Source organism: Drosophila yakuba, chromosome X (genome assembly GCF_016746365.2).
Source record: "Drosophila yakuba strain Tai18E2 chromosome X, Prin_Dyak_Tai18E2_2.1, whole genome shotgun sequence".
NCBI lineage: Eukaryota > Metazoa > Arthropoda > Insecta > Diptera > Drosophilidae > Drosophila > Drosophila yakuba.
This window is the reverse complement of record NC_052526.2, coordinates 19,920,731-19,939,991: the sequence shown is the minus strand read 5'-3', so window position 1 is coordinate 19,939,991 and position 19,261 is coordinate 19,920,731. Positions and strand designations below refer to the sequence as shown.

Here is a 19,261-nt window from a genome sequence, read left to right as displayed (position 1 = left end):
TGAAGCCTTCTGTTGTTGCTGTTTGGGTGCCGTGTCGTCATTATCATTTCCATTTGCATTTTCGGCCTGCTCACCGACGGCATGTTGGGTAAATATTGCCATTTTATGCAGCGTCCACGAGATGCCATCGAAGGAGCCGGCACTTTGGCTATAAAAACAAATTGGAAGGGGTCGGTGGCGCAAGGGCGCAAGGCCGCTTGAACTGGTTAAACAAATTGATGACTATGCACCGGAAACTGAGTTAATTCGCTGGATTTAAATTTGAATCTAGTCGATACCGATTGGCATGAATCGAATGCCCTCGGCCAAAAGCTGATTGCTACGGCCAGTTGGCTTACTAATCAGTGCTGCCGCCTAATTAGCTAGAGAATAGCTACTACAAATGTTATATTATAAATGTTGCTGTTTGTTTTAATACAAAAACATTAGCATTATTTATAGAATGCATATAAGTGGGATTGGATAATTAGATTTTTTAGATAGCCATGTAGCACCACTACTTGCATGACAAAATGATGTAGCACTGCAGATAGCCAAAAAGCAAGTAGTAACACAAGGCTATTTTATATAGCTGATTTGACAACACAACATCTGATTGTTGTTGAGTTCGTTTTTGTTTTTCGTTTTAGTTTAGTTTCGGCTCCTCTGTTTATTTGCAAGCCATCGCTCAACCCGCCCGCATCGCCAGCCCCGCCCCCTGCGTTTCACAGCCCCCACCAATGGACGTCCGGACGAAGTGCACCAGCGAGCAGCCTCTGGAGGAGTCTCTGGAGCAGGACATCCCGGCGGGAAGCCACCGCCTGCTGCAGTTCACCAACTGCCGCCTGGTACGTGGCCACCAGATCATCCACGAGGATCTGTGGGTGCGCGACGGTCGGATCGTGAATCCGGAGCCCGTGTTCTTCGACGAGCAGGCCAGGGCCCACTGTCGCATCGACTGCGGAGGCGCCATCATTGCACCCGGCTACATCGACCTCCAGATCAATGGTGAGCACCATCCCCCCGCTGCACTGAGAAAAAATCATGACATCATGTCTTTGAAATACCTGTGTCCGCTTAATTGCTTAGTTAAGTTTAAGGGTTCTCCTACACAGTTAGGAAATCTTTGCCAAGTGCATCGCATTCCATATTTATGATTTCCCAAGATAACATTTTGATAGATATAGATTAAGATAAATGTAGATATGTATGTCCCACTTCAACCATTTTTCCCACATGAAAACCATGTTGCTGTTCCAATTCTGTGCCACTCTGCCTCGAATTCCATTAATTGGCACTTTCACCGCGCTCCAATCAGCCGCCAAGGTCATCCGTTCTGTTTACCCGTTGACAAGCGGCAAGCCGCTATATGGAGCACCCGTAATCGGAGCGAGTTAATCTTATCGTGACTTCGCAGGCCCCAAGCGGCTGAGCTCGACCGCAAGTGGGCTACAGTGGGCACTTGCAGCGAAGGCCCACTGTGGTCAAACTGGGACGCGATAAGCTGCCGCTTTGTCTTCGGCACACAAAGGCTGATCATGCGATGGAGATAATCCGTGGTGTAACTCCATCCATATCCATCGGGTAATTCCTTTAAAGATAGCTGATTAACCCAAAAATTCAAATGTTCCACAGGTGGCTATGGCGTAGACTTCTCCTACGACACGGAGACCATTGAGGAGGGCGTGGCCACGGTGGCACGCGGTCTGGTCAAGAGCGGGGTCACCTCCTTCTGTCCCACGCTGGTAACCTCGCCCAGCGACAGCTACCACATAATACTGCCGCGCATTCCCGCAGTGGTTCCCAAAGGAGCCGGCATCCTGGGTATCCACGCCGAGGGGCCGTTCATCAATCCACAGAAAAAGGGCGCACATCCGGAGCACTGCATACAGACCATTGATAAGGTGAGCGACCAATTTCCATTGCTGATATCCAGCAGTAACTTGTCATTTGCTTCGCTTGAAGGGACTCATCACGCTGAAGGACACGTACGGCTCCCTGGAACGCATCAAGATCATCACCCTGGCGCCGGAGAAGGTCACCGATCCGGAGGTGATTGGCCAGCTGGTGGAGCGAGGCATCACCGTGGCCCTGGGCCACTCGATGGCCTCGCTGAGCGATGGAGAGAGGGCAGTGCAGCAGGGGGCCACGCTAATTACGCACCTGTTCAATGCCATGCTGCCGTTCCACCACCGCGATCCCGGCCTGGTGGGCCTGCTGGCCTCGGACGCAGTGCCGCAGGGAAGGACCGTGTACTTCGGCATCATCTCAGACGGAGTGCACACGCATCCGGCGGCGCTGAGGATCGCCTACCGCACGCATCCGCAGGGCCTGATTCTGGTCACGGACGCCATATCGGCGCTGGGCCTCGAGGAGGGAGTCCACCACATCGGACAGCTGCCGCTGCAGGTTAAGCAGGGCAAGGCGTTCATCGCTGGCACGGAAACGCTGTGCGGCAGCATCGCTCCGATGGACGAGTGCGTGCGCATCTTTCAGAAGGCGACCGGTGAGTGAGAGATCCCCGCTAGAACTCGCATTAAATCCTTCGTTTTGCAGACTGCTCCGTGGTCTACGCCATCGAGGCGGCCACCTTGCATCCGGCACAGTGCCTGCAGATCGAGCAGCAGAAGGGAACTCTGGACTTTGGCACGGACGCGGACTTTATTCTCCTAGATGACCAGCTCCGGGTGCTATCCACCTGGATCGCGGGTGTATGTGTTCATAGGACTGCCAAGTAGTGCATCGAATGTACGACTGTTGCAATTGTTTTCATTTACCTGATACAGGATGTATTTTATACCGAAGATTCTCCAATTAAATTGTTATATTTATACATTCCAGTTTAAAAAAGAAAGCATTTCACTGACATCGCATCATTTCAGTTGAAGGAATTCGGGATTGCTGTTGCTGGATGCCTAGAACAGCCGAGAATCTTCAAATAAAGTGCCATGGCATTCACCATTCGAAAGTCCCAAACGAGCCAAAAATGAGTCATTGCTTTATATGACATGGTTTAGGTTGTTCTTTATATTTTAATCGGTAAATCATTTGGTGTGGACAACTAAACTAAATCCATATACAGTTACAAATAATAGGTTTACACGACAAAAAAAAAAGTAGAATAAAATTACAAGGAGACGGGAGGCGAGCGCTTGATGGTGCGTTGGTTTTGGGCGCTCCTCCCTTGCGGATGCGAATGCAAATGCGAATGCTACATTGATGGCGTGCACCTTACACGATCCTTACATAGAAACATGGAGATATACACGCGCGCACACCCACGCCCCCTTAAGTGTACACAGATATATATATAAATTGGGTGTGCGAGCGCGAATGCACATAAAAACGATGCGATATACGGTGTGTAGTTATATATATATATGTATATATATAGGCAATAATCAGAAAACAATTTCGGTTCACCTCGATCTCTATATCGAACTCCTACTGCGACTCCAGCTCTGGCCGAGGACCTGGCTTGATGAGTGGCCAGGGAACAGAGCAGAGCAGGGCGTTCATCCCCACCCGCCCCATCGAACTCCTGGGTGGCTTAGCATCGACAAACAAAGCGAAAGCAAGCTAGGTATAGGCTATATACTATCCGATGTATAATATGTATAGGTGTTATTTATATCTAGGCTGAAACGCAAAACAAAACGAAACGAAACTAAGTGAGGCGGCAGGGGAGGGCGATTGATGGCGAACGAACGAACAATCGAATGACGAACGAATTACTGAGTACAGGAATCGTAAGACTATATGTATATCAAAAGTACGTTACAAAAGTTGCTTATGTCTGCGTCTTCGCTATCATTATCGTATCGTGTGGCTGGACAGTGGCTGGAGCTGATCTTCTGGCCACGTTAGTTAACCGATCGAGAGCGGCCCGAAATGCAGATCCGTGCTCCTTCTTTCAACGGAGCCGTGTCCAAGTTAGGTGTGCGTTAACTAACGTGGTCCATTCCACCTGACCACCATCGTTCGGAGTTTTGTAAAGTTGCTTCCAAATGTTCGTATTACAATATCTGTTGCTTTTGTTGTTGTTAAACTTTAGGTAGGTTGTTTCTGTTGCTTGTTCCATCTGCGTATCCTCGTAATAAGTAAGTTCCCAACGTGCGAATGACCCCGGCTCTATTGCTTTGTATCCCTTCGTTCGTGCAGAGCGGTTTCAGAAACCGATCCCCACCGCTTTCCGTTCCGTTCTGTTCCAATTCGTCCCGATCCCATCCAGTCCAATCCATTCTGTCCTTCGCCGCCTTCCCCACGTACAGCTAAGCACAAACCGGGCCAAAGCACGCCCCGTTCGTCTGGAACGCCGCTTTTTACGCGCAGCACTTGCTGTAGCCCGGCGCCTTCTCTTGGTTCCGGCGGTCGATGATCACGCGCTCCTGGTTCTCCGCCGACTCGCGTCCCGATGTCTTGTCCAGAATGGCCTCGGCGAGCTCACAGAAGGCACGCTCGATGTTTATGTTCGATTTGGCGGATGTTTCCATAAACCGAATGCCATGTTCACGGGCAATCTAAACATGGGCAGAGATGGGAAAGGGAAGCAAGTTATTGGCTTGGTAAACAAATTGATCAAACAGACGTGGGGCGTGTGCGATCATTGAGTAGCAATCATAATAAATAACCAGAATAGTTCTAACATAAATTGTGTGCCTGCGTCTTCCGGGAATTTTCCCTTGCTTTGATTAACACTGACATATGTACCGTAGGATTTAAATAGTGTTGTCTTAATTGTTCGAAAACCAATATATTCGCTCTGTGTTCAAATTATAAACTCTTTCACGCCTTTTTTGTCATTGTACCTTTACGATTTACAACAGTTGGAAAATATTTAGGGACATATAACAGAAAGGTGGCTATGGGACCTATGATGCACTAATATGTACATATGACTTCCAAACTCCTATGTGCCCTATTTATCATTGGCTGTTAACAAAACAACACATTTAACAAATCCAATCGAATAGAACGAATAGAACTGTAGAATCTAACTGCAGCTATATCTGCTAATCTCTGAGACTGATTGCTGTTTCATGGGGACTCCAAGGATGAGGGATGCTCACCGCTTCGCCGCGCTCCTTGTTGACCACCCGCTTGTCTGTCATGTCGCACTTGTTGCCCAGGATCATCTTCTCCACATCCTCGTTGGCGTGCTGAAAGAAGAAGGTGCACTTTAGACGGGAAAAGGCCATTGCTCTCAGGGGGATCATTTACCTCGTCTATATTTCGTAACCATTTGACTATATTCTCGAAGCTCTTCTCGTTCGTTATGTCATAGACGAGCATTATGCCCATGGCGCCCCGATAGTACGAGGTGGTTATCGTGTGGAATCGCTCCTGGCCGGCAGTGTCCCATATTTGCAGCTTGATCTTCTTGCCGCGCAGCTCAACTGTTTTGATTTTGAAATCGATGCCTGGGGAAAACGTTTGAACAAGAAAAACAAATGTAGTGCGGAAAAACGAACGCAATTGGAGCCGAATGACGTCACGGCGGTGTTATCGATTACGTTGGACTTGGAATTGAACAAAATAAAGCAGTACCAAAGAGATATCACGATGATTCATTACACAGTCGTATATGGAGCAAGCATTCCAACTGAATGATCGCACGTATGTGTTACGTGTTGCGATCGTGGTTTAGTACGAAAAGTTCAAGTTCAGGGAGTTACATAGCCACATAAATGGCATATTTTGCCCGCTTTTCTTTTGCTTTTCACTCCACAGGCGATCGAATCAAGCAGTGCGTGCACCAGTCGATAAGGCAGTGCCACGCCCAGTCACACACACACACAAAGATATCCTGGCTGTGCAGCTGACATGTGCGTGTGTGTGCGGTGCGGGTGGACAGATGCATGCATGTGCGTAAGGTCCCGTTACTCACCTATGGTCGATATGAACGTGGACGTAAATGCATCATCCGAGAACCGGAACAATATGCACGTCTTTCCCACTCCCGAATCGCCAATCAGCAACAGTTTGAAGAGCAAATCGTAGGTTTTCTTTGCCATTTCCAAAACGCAACGAAACCCTCGCAGAACAAAGCACAAACACACGCGCGCACACTCACACACACACACACGCACGGGCGCAGGTGACAAGCGATATTATTATTATTAACGCGCTTCCCTTTTTTCGCGCTTTCTCTTGCTTATGGCCGCTTAAACCGTAATCCTTGATCTCGTGTTATCTTTTTTTCTTTTCACGGTTTAAATGCGCCGAATTAATTAATATTTTCGCTTGCAATTGTTGCTATTAGAACTAGAGCTGGAACATGAATCGATATCTGCTCGATACCATCGATGCTCTAAGAAGTGTGGCAACTTCGATGATACAACCCATATCGATAGCTGAAGGAAAGTCACAGTTCTCAAATCACAGCTAAATAACCGAAGTAAGTTTTAAGCTATATAGTTTACTCTTGATACATTTATAATACCTTAAATTGAAAATTTTGACCATTAAACTCATAAATAACTTTCTAATTATTGCGCGGCCTGGCAGCTCCGTGCTATCGGTACAAGTGTCCATCGAAAGGTCCGGCCAGTAGAGCTATCGCCTATCGATATCGTAAAATAATAACAATTTCGCAAAATCCCAAACCGATTCGCAAAGAGGTGGATTATTCACACAAATCGAAGCGGACAACGTTCGGATTAAAGTGATCCCAAGCCCAGCCAATCCACCGCAGGCAATGGACATCGACTGGCAGAACAGCCTCACCGAGCTGAAGGATCGGGGCCAGTACCTGCTGCACTCGGAAAAATGGGCCGACTGCCACTTTCTGGTGGGTTCCGCGCCCGCCCAGCGGCTCATCGCTGGCCACAAGCTGCTGCTGGCCATGGCATCGCCGGTGTTCGAACGGATGTTCTATGGCAATCTGCCAGATAAGACTGATCCCATTGTCATACCGGACGTGCAGCCGGAGGCTTTCGAGGCGCTGCTGGAGTACATCTACACGGACCGCATCACCATTGGGTCCTTCGACAAGGCCTGCGAGCTGTGCTACGTGGCCAAGAAGTACATGCTGCCCCACGTTGTCACCCGCTGTACCCACTTCCTATGGGCCGACCTAAGTCCGAAAAATGCCTGCCGGGCATACGAGTTCGCCAAGCTGTTCGATGAGCCACGCCTCATGCAGAGCAGCATGGACCTGATCGCAGCCAACACACGCGAGGTGCTGTCCGATCCCAGCTTTCTGGACATCGAGATATCCACCCTGATGGCCATACTTGACCAGAACCGCCTAAACATAGACTCCGAACTGGATTTGTTCAACTGCCTGCTAAAGTTTGCCAGTGAGCGGGGCATCCTGAACGAGTCCGGCCAAGAAGAGGCTGCTGGCGGAGATCAGGTGCTGACCAAGGAGTCGCCCGAAAATGCTGCTGGCCATGTGCTGGTCGAAGAGATCAAGATGGAGCCAGATGTGGCGGCCATGGTGCAGCACATGCACCAGGACGACGAGGGTGACAGCTTCGAGACGGACGCTGGCATGGCATCCACTTCCTCTGCGGCTGCCGTGGCAACAGCGGCGCCCTCGGCTGCCTCCCCGCCATTGGATGTGGCTTCCGGTTCTGACGACCTGGTGATCATCGACAGCGACGCTTCGACCGATGCCGCCGCCAACATGATCAACATCATGGACGCCCAGCGCACCATACTCGATGGAGCCATGCTCCGGCAGGCGGTCAAAAAGATACGCTTTCTCACCATGACGCCGCAGCAGTTCGCCGAGGGACCGGCCCGTTCCAAGCTGCTGCAACAGCACGAGGCCCTCTCCATCCTGATTAAGATCTCCAGTCCCTCGCTCAACGATTGTCACATGCCAGAAGGTTTCTGTGTGTCGCGCAGCACGCGTAACTTCTACGAGTCGGGCCACCGGCACGCCCAGAGAGAACTGTCTTCCTCGTATCGCACTGGAGCCGCTCCCTCGGGCGTCTGTTTCCCGGGACCGGGTCCAGCCGTCCGCAGCGGAGGTCCTGCCGGCGGCGGAATAATGATGGGCAATGCACCGCGTTTCGGATCTGTTGGCACGGGACTCGGCTCCGCAGGCGAGGAGTTGGTTATGCGCCCCCCGGAACCAGTGGGCGTCCCACCAGATGCAGCACCGGCGCCAGCCCCACTGCGCTGCTTTAGCCCTCGCTACGAGAGCGGAGCGCCAGTTCCAGCGCCCGCCAATGATGATGAAGGCGGCGATCGGGGCGCACCTGCGCCCGCCGGCGGAGCGGCTGCTGGAGGATCTGGATCCGCAGCTGGAAACTCGCACAATGACATTGTGCGCGCCTACTGTATGCGCTCGCTCACCCGCCAGTTTTACTTCCGTAACACCAGCGTAACGGATGCGGGCGTGACCTTCCAGGTGGACACAAACATCTGGATCTTGGGCGTCCAGGTGCCAACGTGCGTGATGTGCGGCGAGCTGATGACCTCCGCCGGCTTTACGGAGCGATACACCGAGGTGCTGTACGCCCACATCCAGGACATGCACGGCTCAAGGATCACATACACCCACTGCACGGCACGCGTGTGCTACGATTCGCTGCTGGACATTACGTTCGATCGACCAGTGTACATATACCGAAACCAGATCTACAAGATCTACGTGGTGTTCAACAAAGCCGGCTGGTATCCCATGTACTCCTGTGTGCCCGATGCCAACTGCAATCGCGTGAAGTTCATGTTCAACGTCGGCAACCCCACGGAATCCGTTCGCGACGGCCTGATCTACGCAATCATCTTCTCCACGCCTCAGGACAACGTCCGTCACCTTGTCGACTGAATCCGGAGCAATATTAGTTCATTAGTTTAGCTCTTTTGTTGTATTTTCGATGTGATAGGCTTTGGTTGGCCTCTTGGGCAATGGAAATTTTTTGATCTGTAAGCTGGATTTTTCCCATTTCATGTTTACAAGCTGGGAACTGATTGTGCATAGTTTCTACATCACTCACCATATGTATAGATATGTGTTCCTTATCTCTATTGGCATAAGGATCACCTTGGATCACCTAGCAAATGAATTGTCCCAATTGAAAGGAGATCAGATCAGCAAAGGCAGACTGCAATTGTTTTGATCATGTTTGTACAAGTTTATTGCCAAGTTCAATAATTTCCGCTGTATAGCTGTAGCCAATTATGCATTTATTTTTTTTTGAGTGCTTGATTTTACATAGCTGCCAAATGATAATGATTATCTGATATTCCCTCTTAACGAACACCACTTAAATATTTCTCTTCCAAACGTAATTATTTTGAGCTTAGGTTTTGTATGTAGATCAACAAGCAAATATTTAAGACTTACACAAGACTAAATTGGTATATTTCAATTTAATAAAACATATTTAATATATTTCCTAATATCGTCGCGTTTATATGTATATCTTGAAATCAAAAATGTTTTGAACGTCTTCGAAGACCTTCTCAAGCCCGACCCCCTCGAAGAATGGCTTTTTTCGCCGTGAAGAATTGTACAATAAATAAAATTAACTTTATTGCGATTCATATACAAAAGAGACCAAACAACAAAACAAGTTAATAATACGGAAAGAAGAGCGGGACACAGACGGTTAGAAAGCAAGAAGGTTAACAACAAGCTATTGGGCTAGGAAGTTTTTTACAGTGCAGCCAGGGTGCGAAGACGAAGGGGCGGAAGTAGTCGGGTTAGTCGGAGCTTACAGTGCACACTCGAATCAGCGAACCAATAAAAACCTAGGGGGGGGTGGCTTCAAAACAACATAACTCCAAGTTTGCAGCAAACAAGTATGTAACTCCTTTAATTTGAACGTTCACATTATCGAGATTGCACTGCACTTTGTTCGTGAGTATATACAGAGTGGCCGGCGATCCCTATTTGCCGTAGTTGGCGCAGCTGCCGCTGGCATACTCCGGCTCCTCGCAGGTCAGCGTGTGCTCGTCGAAGACCTTGTCCTCGCCGCAGCTGATCAGGCGGGGATGCCCCTCCACGCAGGTGATCAGGCGGTGGCAATCACCGGAAACGGGGAAGCGGGGGAAGGGCCAGAAGCGGGCGGCCACCGAGTTGGGGTCCACCTTGGTGGGGCACTTGAAGCCGACGACCGCTAGAAGGGTTTGAGTTCAGGTTTGAAGTCAATTAGAGCTTGGCCACAGATCTTACCCTCGGGATTGCAGTGCTCCAGCAGCTGATCCGGCCAGTTGCAGCCGTGGATCCTCTCGTCGTAGGCCAGTCCAGCGTCGCAGTCCTGCTCGTGGGGCTCACCGTGGGCGCACTTGATGTAGGTGGTGGAGCAGTCCTTGGAGACCGCGTACAGGCCGAACTGGTACTCGCAGGCGGGCGTGGAAATGGGAGTGGCTAGCGGACGAGAAAGTGTAGCGCTTCAGTTAAGGAATCCGGCTGCAGCTCGATGAACACGCTGCTACTCACGATCCCACTGGCGACCCTTGCAGTCCACCGCCCAGTTGTAGTTGCAGTGGTTGTGCACCGCGCCCTTTCCATCGAAGAGCAGTCCGTTCTCGCAGGTCTCCAGGGTCAGGGTGCCGTTGGTGCAGAGGAAGAACTGGTCGCAGTTCTCCGTGTGGGCGTACGCCTGCACGCCGTACTTCTCGGGGCACTCCGGAGAGCCCACCGCCAGGGCATGTCCTGCAAATGGGACAGATGCCAATTGAAAGTGAGTGGAGTTAATGTAATCAAATATGGAGTTCTTATAAGGAAGGTGTCTAAGATAAGAAACCACAACTAATGCAATTCATTGAATTCATAGTGTACTGAAATTGTACATTAAATTCTCTTGTTTTTTTTTTTTTTCAGTGTAAAAGTGCTCTATAGATCTATTGGCATATGTAAGCTGAGCGATTGAGACGATGATTGTTTGGAAGCGATGACCACTGTTCCCACCATTGTCAAACCCGAATCGCAGTGCCGTCCACTTCCTTCCTGTCCGCCAGTCGGTCTACCTCCATTCCACCTGGAGCCCCGGCTCCGCCACCGCCTTTCCACCTTTCCACCTGCCCAACTGGTTTTGATGCAAGTGCAAGTGACGCCACAATCGCGACCACGACACTTTCGCGCATCTTCGCACTGCGTCTAGCGATTCGAATCGCTTTGGAAATGGAAATGGAGGTGGTGATGTGGAAATGTAGATGGAGTTGGAGATAGAGATGTGGAGATGTGGAGATGGAGCTTTGGAGCTGGTGTGATGTAAGCCCGAAACGCCGCTGCCATCGAGATCGGGCAACAGGTTGACTGTTGACTATTGACTGTCGTTGGTTAATGGGTAATGGTTAGTGGTTAGTGGCTGACTAGCTGTCTGCGCACAATTTTCTCGAAGTCCCCAAACCAAGCGAAAATCAAAGGCACACACGCAGCTGTATTTAAATATAGATAGATTTCCGGTATTTTAGTCAGAATTTATGGATTAAAATGTCATCGCTGCCTCATTCTTTAGTTGCTTATCGTAGAGATTCAGCTTGCTCCAATCATTTGAGCATTTGATATCAGCTTGCTATCTAATATAAGTCTTTAAGGGACTACAATCTTCCCTAGGAAAGACGGTTCCATGTTGTTCTACTAATGGAGATGTGTAGCACCATAGATGGTACTGCTTATAAAAGTGAAAACATTCAATGGATGTGGGATTAGTGCTTGGGAAATGGTTCTTGTGACATAAGTGACATTTGATGGCTTTCCGAAAAGGCCAAAGCGTGTGGCGAATTATTCGATCTATCTGAGGCGATAATCCGATGCGATCACATCGGAGATGTGATCTATGCACCTACCTTTCTGGTTGCCTTGGTTAACCCAGAACTAGATCGTATAATGTGAACGCTATCGTACCTAATTGTCAACTGGTTTGACGGGCCCAAGTTCTACTTTTGACGGGGTTTGGCATTTGTTTTATTTAGTTCATTAACTTGCCGGATCGGCTGTCTTACGTCTAATATATGTATGTACAAGTATACGGGTGTACATATGTACATATGTACATATATGTAGGTATATATGGTGTATGATGATTGGCGGCCAGCTCCAAGATCTCTGCAGTGAGTGAGTCAGTGGTGGAAACAAAAGCAAAAGTGTTCGGCCGCCTGATCTGCATGCCAAATCAGCTATGGCTATAGGGTATAGATATGATATGTCTATAGATCGGCGGCTATAGCGCGATCCACAATTAAGTGGAGCAGCCTTCGGCTCGAAAAACCAGTAATTAAAATTCTTAATTCTCAATTCTCATTTCTTGATTCTCGATTCGAGGCGAGAACAAAAGAGACCGTTAGGTTTGCCAGATTCGAAGGGGGCACCAAGATATATACACTCGCATATATGCTATAGATCGCATTTGGACACTCCACGCGATTGCAGTGGAATTTTTGAAAGTAAAAGCTCCGTTTTCGAGGCGCACACACGCGAGTAATTAAAAGGTTGGGCTAATTGCAAGCGGGAGTGGCCAATGGCCAATCGATTGAGTTACCAAGGCCCTATTGTAATATATTTTGCTGAGAGTATTAGCAATGGTGGGGTACTTACCACAGGCAATCCAGGCCAGGATTAGGACGCTGCACACTTGGAAACGCTGCATGTTTGGTGCCTGGCATTTAAATACATACAATACATTTAGAAATTATTAAGGCGGAAGTGCATGATGGGGTGTTAAGTGAAAATAGGGCACAAACAAGGCACACACACGCACCGTAAAAAAATATATATATATTCAAATGCGCGCAAAAAAATGGAATGGAGAAACGAGAAACTGGAAACTTCCGCTCCAAGATTGTACGTTTTAACGGTTACGCGTTCCAAACTCAACTGAAAAGATTTGTACCGCGCTCCAAGAAGAAGAAGAAGAAGCGGCCGAGCTGCGACTGCGCAGCGTTGACTCGCCAGCAAAACCAAAACCAAAACCCAAAAAAACAAAAAACCAAAAACAAAAAAGAAACAAAAATCAAAAATACAGAAGAAACGTGGAACAAAACCAAAGCCAAGCCGAATCGAAAAAACAAAAACCCCACAAACGACACCACACAGTTTTGCAAAAACCTAAGTTTTTCGCTTTTTTTCAATCCCGCCTTGCCTTTGATTTTTTTCTTTTTTTTGGGGGGGGCGGTAAAGGTGGGCGGTGGGCGGTGGGTGGTGCTGTGTGTTGTCACAGCTGGCATTGTTGTTGCATGGTTGCATTGTTGCTGGCTGGCGTTTAATGCAAAACGGGATTTGGGATCGCCAGTGCTGCCAATCCAGCCGTTTTCCCGCCACATCTTACCACTGAGGACAAGTCGTTTGGATTTGCCACTACCAAACCAGATACCAAATTTCATATCGATCAAATACTTGCCCTCGCAGAAATCTCTGCTGCTTTGAAACCCCAATTATAAAGGTGTATAACAGCATGCTATAGAATTAATTTGTATCTTAAAGCAACAGGTAAATATATTCTAAAAATTCAGACCGTTTGGTTTATAGTGTTTTCAAGATGTTACATAAGAAAGTGAACCCACAAAAACTATCAAATATCGATCAAATATCGTTGTACCTAAACTCATTTATAATGCTGTCTAAAAGTATGCTGTTCAACATCCCTGCAATGCACAAGATCGCTTTCGTCCCACCCGTAAAATGTTTTACTGGTTTCTAGCTACTTTGCGAACGTTTCCTGGCTTAAAAACACGCCAAGGAGGAAATCGAGCTTCTCTGGCAACATGTGTGATTGAAAGTAAAAGGCAAAGCTTGCGCAGACCATAAGCTTCATTCATGATTGGGCCCCGTTTGCCGTTTGCCGATTGCCGTTTGCCGTTACATTGTTAACTATTGCAAAACTCTTGCTTTTGCTTTGCTTTGCTCGTGCTTCGCCGATTGCATAAGCACTCTTGCCTGCTTTTTGTGTCCATTTACATGTGCAGTGGCCGCTCTTTTCTCGGTCTTCGGTTCGCTTGGCCACTCGGGCAATTAACGACTCTTTGTAACCGATGGACGGACCAAGGGCTATGATGGATAGTGGATTGTGGATGGACCGATCCCAATCCCGATCCCGCCCCCGTCCACCGTGATTAACCGATATTGCGTGTGGAGTGAAAGGTTTGATGGATTAGTCAATCGCCCTAAACGCTATTTCCCCCACGAGATGCACACTAATTTTGTATAGATTCGAAATGGTTTTTTAATTCGAGAAAAAGCGGAGAATGTTTACAGTCGGATGAATGATGACTTAAATAAAATAGGCGAAAATCACAAGTACAGATTCGAATTTCGTATCGTTTGGGTTATTGGAGGCAAGTCAAGATGTTTATTAATAAATAGCCTGGCGCTCCTCATAAAGGAACTATAAAATAGCATAGTATAAAAGAGTATTTAAATGTAGGTATAACCAAAGTACAGGAAAGTATGTATAAGAAGACAGAAAAGATTATAGGAGAGATTTAGAAAACTGAAATGAATACGCATTATAGGTTCCGAATGCTTATAAAGGTAATTTTAGAGATAATAAACTCTAGCAATAAAAATAGAATTTGAAAATTTTAAAGTAAGAACAAAGAGGAAGAGGATAGAAAAGATTTAGTTTTGAAACTTAAAGGAGGACAGAAGATTGTCAAGAGGGTTTTCTTATAGACAAGAAAGGTTAAGAAATATCAAAAGATTGTAGAAAAGACTGAGAAGCCAGAGAGAAATGGATATATTAGGCGAAGATCACATAGGATAGCTGAAACAGTATACAGGATAGAAGTAGAGTGGGAAGATAGATCATTTTGGCAGGAGTAGTTTATAAAAAATTCAGTTTATTCTTTTTGTATAATAATAAGGCGAAAGTCTGAAAGCGTGAAATATATACACAACAATTTGGCAGCGTTCGGTTGGGCACAGAAATGAACGGATGTGGAGATTGGATAGTTAGAAAAGTATTAAGAAGTAGGTAGACATAGAAAAGTCAGAGAAAAGGGAAATATAGTTCAGAAATAGATAGTCCGAATATTGAAGTTTAACTGCTACACATACGCTTTACGCTCTATAGGAAATGGGCTAGAACTACTAAATTTAAGTGACTAAGACGCGAATCTGTGTGTTGTTTTGTTTTGTTTTGTTTCGATTGGATTTGATTTGATTTGATTGATTTTCTCTCAGTGTGCTTGTGTGTGCATGAGTGTGAGTGTGGATGTGATGAGGAGGGCCGACCGCATTGTGGCTTAGTCCTTTTTGTCGTCCACATCCTTGTACCAGTCCTCGCAGCCGGGCACATTCTCGGGAGCATCGCACATCTCGGTGGCATCGTTGTAGACCTCGCCCAGCTGGCAGCCCAGATCCCTGGGATCCTCGCCATTCAGGCACACGTAGAACTTCTGGCAGTCGGTGGGATGTGGGTACTTGGGATGGGTCACCACCTGGCCGCGGTCATCGGTCTTCGGCTGATCCTTGGGGCACACGAATCCAGTCTCGGAGGTTCCTGAAAGCACACACCACATGGCACCATTAGCCCACTCCGCCGCACTCCACTGCGAGCCACTTACTCTGCTCCGGGTTGCAGCCCTCACGCTTCGCGGTATCCGGCCACACGCAGGTGCCCGAGTATTCGTCAAAGTGGAGGCCCACGGTGCACTTGGTCTCCAGGGCGTCGCCCTCGATGCAGTTGTAGAAGATGTTGCACACGGCGGGATCGGGATGCGCGAAGAAGCCGTTCTTGCGCGGGCAGTACTTGCTGGACTTGGGCTCCTCTGTGAAGGGAAAGCAAACGGGGTTAGGTTCTCCATCTACCACGAACTAGGAACTATAAACTAAGCCTAAGATTTTACCACAATCACGAAAGACGTAGGCCTACTTTTGGACAGCTTATGAATATGAAGAAGTCCAAAAGTATGCTACGTTTTTTTTTTTTTTGCAAAAATATCCTCTTGTATTCTCGTATTCCTTGCCAATAAATATTTGTAACGCCTTTTAGATTTTTGAACTTTAGTATTTTCAACTAATGTTATATCATATATGCATGTATGTATATATTATTAGTTGGCTTAACCAACCTATGCGACCTAAAACTCCCTAGTTTAACAATTTACATTTAAACTGTGATAAACAAAGCGCATAAATACATAGTTAATGATGCTGTAATGTAATTCGAATAACCAGTTTAGCTTTGCCTTGACACAGTTTTTAAACCACTCCCGAGGGATAGTAATGTTGATGGGATGGGCAACTTACGGAGCTCCGTGCGGTCCTCGCAGTCTACATTGAAGGGCTGGTCGCACTTGTTGAACTTGCGGTTGAGGGGATCGAAGACGAGGCCATCGGGACAGAGCTTCGCCTTGGCCACTCCATCGTCGCAGACGTAGAACTTATCGCACTGCACCTCATCGGCGAACTGGCCATTGGGCTTCGGGCACTCGAAGTTGGCGGCGGACACGGCTGTTGGTGGGAGGGGGAGACAAAGGAAAGAGGCACTTCAGTCAACTGGTTTTTCCCACTTTCACTTTCCTGGCGACCCCCAGTCGCACTCGAAAGTGTAACAGATCGAACGGCACTCGATTACCGATGGCAATTCCGCGTTCGCGGTTTCCTTTTCCTGATTGGTGCCCACGAAATGATTGGTTGCTTTTTATCGAAACAGGTTGCTATAGTACATGGTGTACATGGTACAGTGTAGGTTATTGTGTGATATAGGGGGAGTACTGTTTACTCAAAATGGGTTCTTTACAACCAGTGTGAAATCTCTAACTCAAGTGCCTAAGAGTATGTTGCGAAATTCATTCAATGCGCAAATCACTCCATACTTTTAAACACCTTTTCATTCGCTATGCTGAAAATACCTTCAACAGCCAATACAACGCGAATTCTATAGATTTTCGTAGCACACCGGTGATTTTAAGTGATTTCAAAATGTAAATGTCAGAGAAGGCTTCCCACTCAGCATGATGCCAAGATTACGATGTTCCGACCGGGTTCAACGCACTGCTCTGTGGACGAGCGCGGTTTTGCGGCCCAGAAGAGCAGATTTCCACTTGGCCAACAAACTGCAAGAGTTGCATAACCAGCGGCCCAGACAACCAGACAGCCAGACAGCCAGCGCCTCTTGGGCTTGGCCAGCATTCCAGTTTTTCCAGACGGAAAACGGCCCTCGTAGATCGTAGATCCGCAATCGCGACCAGATTTAACATTTAAGGCTGGGGCTCAGTCTAAATGTCATTAGCTACTTATGGCTTTCAGCTGGCCAAAAAACTCTCGATATGCAAAACACACAGAGCGGACTGAAGTAGTCTTGATTTCGGTGTCAGTGTCAAAGTAATTAGCAACAATTTGCGACTGTGGTCTGCCTGGCTGGATGCTGGATGCTGGGTTGGCCAGTAGTAGTCACTTGGGCTGGGCACCACTGTACGATTGATCGATTGATCGATTGATACCACGGATCCATTGATTCACACTCACTTGTCGCCACACACAGGGTCACAGCAATGGCACATAAAAATAACTTCATTTTGGACTCGGTCTGATTAAAAAAAAATAAGGCAGAGCGACGATCCTGGCAACTGGGTACACTTGAGCAACTACTAATCGCGACTCAAGCGCTGCGATGGTTAAACTAAACTAACAACGGAACGCCAAAGAGGCGCACTTTTCAAGACTTTTTACCGGCTCTGCTCGACGTCGCCGTCGACGACGCCGTCGGCTGCGGCAGAGTGATGCCAATGGGCGGGGCCACTACCGCCCCCGCCACTGCCACTGCCACTTCCACTACCACCAGCACCAAGCACTACTACTTCCACACGAAACCGAGCCAAGCCAAGCGAGCTGCGGCTGGAGCTGGAGCTGGAGCTGGAGCTGGAGCTGGAGCAGGGAATGGGATGGGAATGGGAATGGGGATGGAGCAGGGGCTCCAAAGGCGGCGAAGAAAGGCGAGCCGGAGATGTAATGGCACAAAAACAAGAAAGTCCAGAGGCGAGGCACGGAAAACCGCTGGCGATATGCCCTACTAGCTTTACATGCATCACGCGAATTCTTCAGTGCGCCACCTTTGATTTTGTCAAATCAGGTGTGTTGATTCTATCGGAATCTTGAAAGAATCACAGAATTGTTGAGTGCACGCATGCGTCTATCTGAGTTCAAGCGAACTCTAGAAAACTAATAGGTTATTAAAAAAATATAATGTTATTTATCGTATCTGAAATTTGAATGCCGCGAATTCTTCTGGGCAGACTCGACTGGTTCTTGATCTGTAGAGCCATCTAGCGGTCATTTCTGCAGCAGAATTGTTAAATTATTCATATTATTTATTCGTATGAGTACGAGTTTTGTTGCTACTAAACAAAAGTTGAAATAGATGCCAAAAGTTGTCTGCTTTTAACAATGCAGGGTAAGAAATAGTTGACTCTTGCGCAAAAAAAAAACATCTCAGTTAGTAAGACACCTGGTCAAATGCATATTTCCGGGTATCGACCTCAAATAGCCAGATGCGATCGAGAGGCCAATGGATCCGGTATGGAGTAGGGTATTCCTTCCCTGCGATCAGTGTGTCGATGTGGCCGAAAAAGCCACACGAAAATGAACATAAACAAATTCATATGCGTCAACGGTCCCGAGTTCAGTTGGCTCGAATCGAGTTGATGTGAGTTGGCCGGGTTGATGGTCCGCATGCAAATGGCTTACACCGATAAAAGGCCAGCACGCAAATGACCATAACAAATGTGGCCAAACAGGTACCACCAAATTGGCGACCAGATGGAGTGGAAGACCGTCCTTTCTTCCAAAGGCCCAGCCAAAATTTAAGGCTTCAAGGCTAAAGAGGTATCGCCATGGGCGTAGCTCTTACTAATTTGGTCCGTAACGGATCGTCCCTTTGTACATACATATATATATTACATTACTCTGCAATTAATATATATATACATTTGTCTTTTAAGTTTTGGTAATGAGTAACACACCCATTAATTGCAGAGTAATGTCTCAAACGCCCCTTGTTTTAATCATTTTGTGTGGTGTGAGAAAAAATAATGATAAATATAAATAAAATAGGACTGATAGTAGGACAGTAGTCTAATGAGTTAAATTATCGTTTTCAATAGCACAGAATTTATAATTAATTACTAAACATAAACAAATTTGTTATATAACAACTAATTTAAAGAGAAGAGTAACTAGCTACTGTGGCCATCGACTCGACTAAATTATATATTATATTTATCTATTAAAATATGAATAAATTAACAAGTGCAAGCAAATGTGGCATTCGAATTTAACAATGTACAACGGTTAAATTTAGACTTTAATCTTTCTTTCGCATTCTTGAGACAGCAATAATATTTATTATATAAATCCAAAGTCATATATTAATAGAGAACA

General features: G+C 47.1%; 5 protein-coding genes across 5 annotated transcripts; 2 read left to right on the top strand and 3 right to left on the bottom strand.

Annotated features, from left to right (window-relative positions):
• The first annotated feature begins 589 nt into the window (after positions 1-589).
• On the top strand, positions 590-2,955 carry LOC6526062 (N-acetylglucosamine-6-phosphate deacetylase). Its single transcript, XM_002101843.4, has 4 exons — positions 590-987; positions 1,615-1,883; positions 1,945-2,485; positions 2,536-2,955. Exons 1-4 carry the CDS (start codon positions 720-722, stop codon positions 2,715-2,717), a joined length of 1,260 nt encoding a protein of 419 aa, XP_002101879.1. The 5' UTR covers positions 590-719; the 3' UTR covers positions 2,718-2,955.
• Positions 2,956-2,977: 22 nt separating this feature from the next.
• LOC6526061 (ras-related protein Rab-10) lies at positions 2,978-6,228 on the bottom strand. The gene is made up of 4 exons (XM_002101842.3): positions 5,867-6,228; positions 5,200-5,399; positions 5,049-5,138; positions 2,978-4,499 (listed from the first exon to the last, which is right to left on the bottom strand). Exons 1-4 carry the CDS (start codon positions 5,991-5,993, stop codon positions 4,302-4,304), a joined length of 615 nt encoding a protein of 204 aa, XP_002101878.1. The 5' UTR covers positions 5,994-6,228; the 3' UTR covers positions 2,978-4,301.
• A 17-nt stretch (positions 6,229-6,245) lies between these two features.
• Positions 6,246-9,491, top strand: LOC6526060. Its single transcript, XM_002101841.4, has 2 exons — positions 6,246-6,376; positions 6,487-9,491. The coding sequence occupies exon 2, from the start codon at positions 6,677-6,679 to the stop codon at positions 8,759-8,761; it is 2,085 nt and encodes a 694-aa protein (XP_002101877.1). The 5' UTR covers positions 6,246-6,376; positions 6,487-6,676; the 3' UTR covers positions 8,762-9,491.
• A 233-nt stretch (positions 9,492-9,724) lies between these two features.
• Positions 9,725-12,766, bottom strand: LOC6526059 (protein obstructor-E). The gene is made up of 5 exons (XM_002101840.4): positions 12,642-12,766; positions 12,479-12,539; positions 10,379-10,594; positions 10,112-10,306; positions 9,725-10,055 (listed from the first exon to the last, which is right to left on the bottom strand). Exons 2-5 carry the CDS (start codon positions 12,528-12,530, stop codon positions 9,826-9,828), a joined length of 693 nt encoding a protein of 230 aa, XP_002101876.1. The 5' UTR covers positions 12,531-12,539; positions 12,642-12,766; the 3' UTR covers positions 9,725-9,825.
• Positions 12,767-14,082: 1,316 nt separating this feature from the next.
• Positions 14,083-17,519, bottom strand: LOC6526058 (protein obstructor-E). The gene is made up of 4 exons (XM_002101839.3): positions 17,351-17,519; positions 16,130-16,333; positions 15,445-15,648; positions 14,083-15,380 (listed from the first exon to the last, which is right to left on the bottom strand). The coding sequence occupies exons 1-4, from the start codon at positions 17,397-17,399 to the stop codon at positions 15,124-15,126; spliced, it is 714 nt and encodes a 237-aa protein (XP_002101875.1). The 5' UTR covers positions 17,400-17,519; the 3' UTR covers positions 14,083-15,123.
• Positions 17,520-19,261: the final 1,742 nt, after the last annotated feature.

Bases quoted from the DNA above. Each gene is read 5' to 3' on its own strand.
- LOC6526060 (XM_002101841.4), top strand. From the start codon at position 6,677: ATGGACATCGACTGGCAGAACAGCCTCACCGAGCTGAAGGATCGGGGC.
- LOC6526061 (XM_002101842.3), bottom strand. From the start codon at position 5,993: ATGGCAAAGAAAACCTACGATTTGCTCTTCAAACTGTTGCTGATTGGC. The intron at 5,139-5,199 runs GTAAATGATCCC...TTCTTCTTTCAG, and splicing joins GGTTACGAAATATAGACGAG to CACGCCAACGAGGATGTGGA. The intron at 4,500-5,048 runs GTGAGCATCCCT...GCCCATGTTTAG, and splicing joins ACAAGGAGCGCGGCGAAGCG to ATTGCCCGTGAACATGGCAT.
- LOC6526059 (XM_002101840.4), bottom strand. From the start codon at position 12,530: ATGCAGCGTTTCCAAGTGTGCAGCGTCCTAATCCTGGCCTGGATTGCC. The intron at 10,595-12,478 runs GTAAGTACCCCA...TCCCATTTGCAG, and splicing joins CCTGGCCTGGATTGCCTGTG to GACATGCCCTGGCGGTGGGC. The intron at 10,056-10,111 runs GTAAGATCTGTG...AAACCCTTCTAG, and splicing joins GGAGCACTGCAATCCCGAGG to CGGTCGTCGGCTTCAAGTGC.
- LOC6526062 (XM_002101843.4), top strand. From the start codon at position 720: ATGGACGTCCGGACGAAGTGCACCAGCGAGCAGCCTCTGGAGGAGTCT. The intron at 988-1,614 runs GTGAGCACCATC...AATGTTCCACAG, and splicing joins CATCGACCTCCAGATCAATG to GTGGCTATGGCGTAGACTTC. The intron at 1,884-1,944 runs GTGAGCGACCAA...CTTCGCTTGAAG, and splicing joins GCATACAGACCATTGATAAG to GGACTCATCACGCTGAAGGA.
- LOC6526058 (XM_002101839.3), bottom strand. From the start codon at position 17,399: ATGAAGTTATTTTTATGTGCCATTGCTGTGACCCTGTGTGTGGCGACA. The intron at 15,649-16,129 runs GTAAGTTGCCCA...TTCCCTTCACAG, and splicing joins CGAGGACCGCACGGAGCTCC to AGGAGCCCAAGTCCAGCAAG. The intron at 15,381-15,444 runs GTAAGTGGCTCG...GTGTGCTTTCAG, and splicing joins GGGCTGCAACCCGGAGCAGA to GAACCTCCGAGACTGGATTC.